The 5,379-nt window shown below is 35.5% G+C and overlaps 1 protein-coding gene across 2 annotated transcripts; it reads right to left on the bottom strand.

Moving 5' to 3' along the window:
* Nucleotides 1–1,108: 1,108 nt before the first annotated feature.
* On the bottom strand, nucleotides 1,109–4,174 carry LOC130960553 (APO protein 3, mitochondrial). 2 transcript variants are annotated; one of them, XR_009079159.1, is made up of 3 exons: nucleotides 3,333–4,174; nucleotides 1,445–2,804; nucleotides 1,109–1,337 (listed from the first exon to the last, which is right to left on the bottom strand). XR_009079159.1 is itself a non-coding variant. In XM_057885970.1 (2 exons), exons 1-2 carry the CDS (start codon nucleotides 3,722–3,724, stop codon nucleotides 1,913–1,915), a joined length of 1,284 nt encoding a protein of 427 aa, XP_057741953.1. In that variant the 5' UTR covers nucleotides 3,725–4,174; the 3' UTR covers nucleotides 1,109–1,912. The 2 variants fall into 2 exon arrangements, 1 of the variants encoding a protein (XP_057741953.1); XM_057885970.1 differs by having other exon boundaries at nucleotides 1,109–2,804.
* Nucleotides 4,175–5,379: the final 1,205 nt, after the last annotated feature.

Here is a 5,379-nt window from a genome sequence, read left to right as displayed (position 1 = left end):
GGATACTTAATTAGAAATATTTTCAAATGTCACAAAATTTTAAAAAGAACTTCAATTATTAAAAATAAGAAATTGTAATTAGGCTTGATTTTGTGTCTATAATAAAGAAATTTTAATTGTAATGATTATTGTTTTGTAGCTTAGCTTATATTTGTTGAATTTGATTATGTTACTTTTGAATTTCTAGAAGTTTTTATTTCTTTTATTTTATTCAGTAATTCACTTTTCTGTTGGGATTGTTGTGAATTTATGATGATTCCAAAAAAAAAATATTCAATTCATATCCTAATGTTTTTTTGTCATAAAAATATTTAAGCCCTCTTATTGGTTTTTCATGCATTATTTAGTATTTTTAATAGAGTTCAATAAGCAAATGTTGATTTATTCCAAACAAATATACTACCAAGTACCAACGCACTATTAGAAAAAGGCAGGTACAGAAATGTGCTTGATATGAACTCTTACTTGGGTGGATTTGCAGCCGCACTTGTTGATGATCCTGTTTGGGTCATGAATGTTGTTCCTGTTGAGGCTGAAATTAACACTCTTGGTGCCATTTATGAACGTGGATTGATTGGAACCTATCAAAACTGGTATATATACCCTTCTTTTTATTTAGCTATTGGTCTTTGAGTTACTTTGAATCAATTCTTCAATGTTTTGGACAAATAAGTCACTAACAAATTTTATTATAATACACTAAGACAAGTAATCCCCCTTCAAAAACGACACAAGGATCAAATAGTCTTTCAGAAGTAATTCTTTAAGACTTTTTAAGAATAAAATTTGTTAGGAATTAAAATATCTAATTTGAAACTCCTTACGATCAATTTGGGTATTTGTTCTTCATTTTATTGTCACTATAGAGTTGTTTGATCTCTTGGTAAGTTGTTTTTTTCTTAGTAATATCCCAAATCAATTTTCAAAGAATTCTTAGATATTTTAATCCTCAAAAAAATTCAATCACCAAATCAATCTCTCAACTTTTATTTTGCTAAGACAAATCAATTTTAATCGACATGCGATTGACTCAAGTGGTATAATAGCTGCTTTAATTTTGGGGGGGGGGGGGGGGGGGAGGGGAATGAGTGGCAATCAATTAGTAGGATTAGTTTCATATTATATTATATTATTTTTACACGAAGACAGTTATAAAATCTTCATTGGAATATTCACCAAATAAAAATGCATTTGAATATACAATAAGGGGTGTGGTAACTTAACGAGTTTCTCTTTGTAAAACATCTCTATGTGGAGCCTACAAATTCTGTGATAACAGAACGATTTCCATAGTTCTGGATCCTTCCACAATGTTACCTTTTTCAGCAACCAGTAACCTAAAAGTAAGTGCAAGGAATCAAGCTCAACAAATATTAAGGGAAGCAAACTCAGGTGACTTGAAAACCAGAACAACTTAATAAGCATCCTTTAGAGAAGACTATACCAATGGCATGCTTGAGGTTTGTCACCGAAGATGAAAGTTCGGATTTATTTTGATGGTTGCTGCTAGAATCTTCATTTATGTGCATTGAAGTTTGGACCACATGCTCTTTGGTCTTTCATTAGTATCAATTCCAGTGTCGATAGTCAACACTTTTTACACAAAAAACTGCAGAGTTTGATGACCTGAAAGCATACCAATTTGAGACCCACAACATGATAATGAAGTATCTTATATCTGTTATACCTCCCTTTAAGCTATGTATCTTTTTCCGAAGATAGAATATGCTGGTAACTCATTTATTATGTATGAAGATCAAGAATTTTGACCTATAGAAGTCACAACAGAAAAAATAGCAACGGGGACCAAATCTCAGCTTTGATCAAACTCAATACTCCAAGATCTTATCTGATTGAATTTCAAATCTTGATTGAAAATATATCGTCTAACTTCAAAGGGGGTTATGATGTATCAGGCAACAAGGTCAACTTCGTCCCGATCTGGGGAGACAACATCTAATCTCATCATGCTCTTATACAGATTTGGAATATGAGCCCCTCCATGCACACAGAGTTCCACCACAGCCGGAGCCTTGCCATAATATCTCTTCAAATTGTTATTCAGAGGAGATCCATTCAGATCGTCGACATGCCAGACATAATTCGGACCCACAAGATCATCTATTGTTGCCTCTTGCCACGCGTGTAAACCATTCCGAGACTGATGCTTTGAAGCCTTGCACATTCTCAACTTATGTCCCTTCGGACCAACCTGGACCTCGGGACAATATCCACAAGTATGCACACTGTACTTCTCCATCATCTTCTTTGCACCTGATATCATCTCAAACCATGCCTCTAGGGTATGACTACTTAAAACCCTTACTTTGTTCCGTTCTTCCTCACTCAACCAATCCAGATTGCTATTGTTCATCACTAAATTTGGGAAATTCTCTACATGCCTTGCCAGCACAGGAGATGCATTGGGAAGAGCTTTGATATTTTCAGAAGAAAGTTTTATTTTATTTTCAATATCTTCTGCAACTGATTCAAAATCAACAATTCTTCCCTCAATACAGTATACGGGTTTCGTTCTCCTTTTTGTGGGATACTTTACAAGATCTACACCGGCCTGTATACAGAGTTCAACAATGGCAGGGATGCGAGGGACACTGAACCTCTCATCATGTCCGACTCTTGGCTTACCAACACGGTCATAAAGATGAAAGCATTTTGGGAAGAAGACCACATCTCGTGCCCCTCCCCTTCTCCAAACATGCATTGCGCTCCTGGAACCACTCCTTGGTCCAGTACATGTTCGAATTTCATGACCAACATAACCAATGTGAACCTCATTGCATAACCTGATATGGAGAAACCAGTAAAAGTGAAGTCTAGTTCGGACGAAGAAAAAAATTAATAAATAAAGAAGCACATACAATCCATAAGACCACAACACCATCAATAATAATAATAAATCACACTCTTTTTTCTCTCTCCATCTCTCTAAATGTTAAATGATAACAACCAGAAAGCCTAGAATGCAACTCAAAATACATAATTTCCTTATAACATATCCATCACACAGTGAAAATCCAGACAAAAATATACACTTCCTAACTTATTCGCTCAATGTCAGCAAGTGCAACGTGTTCTCCACTTTAGGGCAATCAGAAAAATATATCATTACCATAAGTTCTTCACAATCCATAACCAAAGTTTGAAGATTGAATATTATGTAAAAGGGAAAAAAATTTAAACTCTTACTGCATCAAAAATCAGTTTTAACAGAAACCTAATTAACTGGTTCCTCAATTTTGCAACATTTGCCAAATTTTCTAGCTTAGAAATTTCAGAATCAACATAAAGATCAAATATGCATAGCAACTTACTCGCAGCGCAGCACGGGAATGACTCGGACGAGTTGACTCAGACCAGATACGAGTGAATTTCGAGCTAGATATACTCGGTGAGACACCTCAACAAGTTCCGGAACCAGCAACCCGTTATCCGGTGGTTCCTCCAGAACCCTACATGGCTGTGCCTTACGCGCTTCTCTCTCCTTCTTCGCCCTCTCTATCAGCACCTTCATCGGCGTCACATACGGCTTCCTCTGTGATTTCCTCCGGCAAGGCTTCGGCACGTCAGAGTAAGTGGATTCTCTGTCGTCCCCTAACGCCACCAGCGGTGAAGTCTCCGACGAGAAGGAGAAGGTTGCGTTGAAGCGGTGTGGCAGTCGCTTAAGATGAGAAATTATCTCCGAAGAGATGACAATGGCGCGCATCCCCGTTAAGAATGGTCGACAGTGGAAATGGTGGGAACCGCCGTACTGGGAGATGGAGCATGTGGTCGGAGCTAGTAAGCTTTCTTTTTTTTTTTGGTGGTCAGGGGAGCTAGTAAGCTTTTATTTTTGTTCGTGACCTTTTTTCCAGTTTTGTTTTTGGACGTGGCCGGTTCGGAAAAACCAACCCGAACCAAACCCAAGCCCAGAAACAATGATCCCGTAGCCCACTACCTCCTCTAACCCCAATTGAAATTATATTCCCTCCACTGTAGCTAGCAAGGCAATTGGATTTCCTTGTTCTTGGTTCGTGTATATCAAGGGAGGAGCCAACACGGAAGACAACCTTGATGCAGGAGGAGCACAGCGGTCGGAGCGGAGAAGTAAGGCAAGACAGCATCGATGGTCTGAGCCTGACCTTTTTTTCAGTTTAGGTGTCAGGTGCTCAATATTGGGCCTAGTTTGGGCGTCGAACCTGTAATATCTAATAATAATATGATAAGCCTGTGGAAAAGAAAAATTATTTAGGTTTCTAGAAGTGATAAATCAATATAAACAGGAGTGGGCATGATTTGTATTTTTAAAAATTTAAACTACATCCACTTTAGAACCAGTTTTGGGGTTTATAAAACTAAATTGGAACCAGATTAAAAAGAAAAATCGATTTTAAATTGGTTTAAAAAAGTAAAACCAATTTTAAACCAATTTTATATACAAACCAGTTTTGAATTCGATTTTTTTTGTAAATCCAATTTTAAAACCATATTTTTAACCTTAAAACCAGATATTTTAACCAAAAATCCAGTTTTAAAATCAATTTTTAGAAATTCAATTTTCAAACTAGACTTTTTAATCAATTTTTAAAAATTCAATTTTCAAATCATATTTTTTTTTTAAAGTAAAATTAATACTAAAGTCTTTTTGAACTAGCAGTAGTAGACATCTCTGTAGTAGATATCTCTGCTACTTCAATAATACCATTATCAGTTATTTTGTTCTACATATAAAGCAATGTATATAACTCAAATTTGATGTCAAACATATTAAAATTAACACAAACTTATCCAACAAGCTAAATTGGGTAGCAATCAATTTATGTGACAAAGTTCTGCCTAGATTAAAATGTTCTGTTAGTAAATTGGGTAATCGCATAATGAAATTGTCCAAAATTAAAAGAAAACTTAATCAACACTGAAATGAAAATGGACACAAAATAGGCCTCAGATTCCACAATTTACTCTCATTCAATCATTTGATACAATAAAATTTACAAGCAAAGACAACATGTAATTCAATTATTGGCAACACACTTAAGAAAGAAGTAAAACCATGGAATTTCTTGTGCTATAGGAATCAAAGTTATTAAACAGTTGGCGTCAAATAAACGCTCCAAATCCAAAGATCATAGAGAGCAAGGATCATGGGAATAATGGAGGGTCTATATTTACAAATAAGGTTCTTGGAGATAGCAGTAAAGTTTACTTTGATAACTTTTCAAAATTATTAGGAACTATATTTACAAATAATAATAGCAGAGTCATCATTCAAATGCAATAAAATTAGATCATCCGTGTATAGAAGATAACTTTCCTATACCTAACGGAAGGTATTCTCGTATGGCAACGTACGAAGACGGAATTTGGTATGGCAAGCATGTG

This window comes from Arachis stenosperma, chromosome 2 (genome assembly GCF_014773155.1).
Source record: "Arachis stenosperma cultivar V10309 chromosome 2, arast.V10309.gnm1.PFL2, whole genome shotgun sequence".
In the NCBI taxonomy this organism is placed as follows: domain Eukaryota; kingdom Viridiplantae; phylum Streptophyta; class Magnoliopsida; order Fabales; family Fabaceae; genus Arachis; species Arachis stenosperma.
Note: the sequence above shows the minus strand (reverse complement) of the source record. Positions and strands in the feature narration are given on the sequence as shown.

Coding starts and splice junctions, on each gene's coding strand:
- LOC130960553 (XM_057885970.1), bottom strand. CDS start 3,724: ATGCGCGCCATTGTCATCTCTTCGGAGATAATTTCTCATCTTAAGCGA. Junction 2,805..3,332: donor ATTCCCGTGCTGCGCTGCGA/GTAAGTTGCTAT, acceptor TCTCCATATCAG/GTTATGCAATGAGGTTCACA.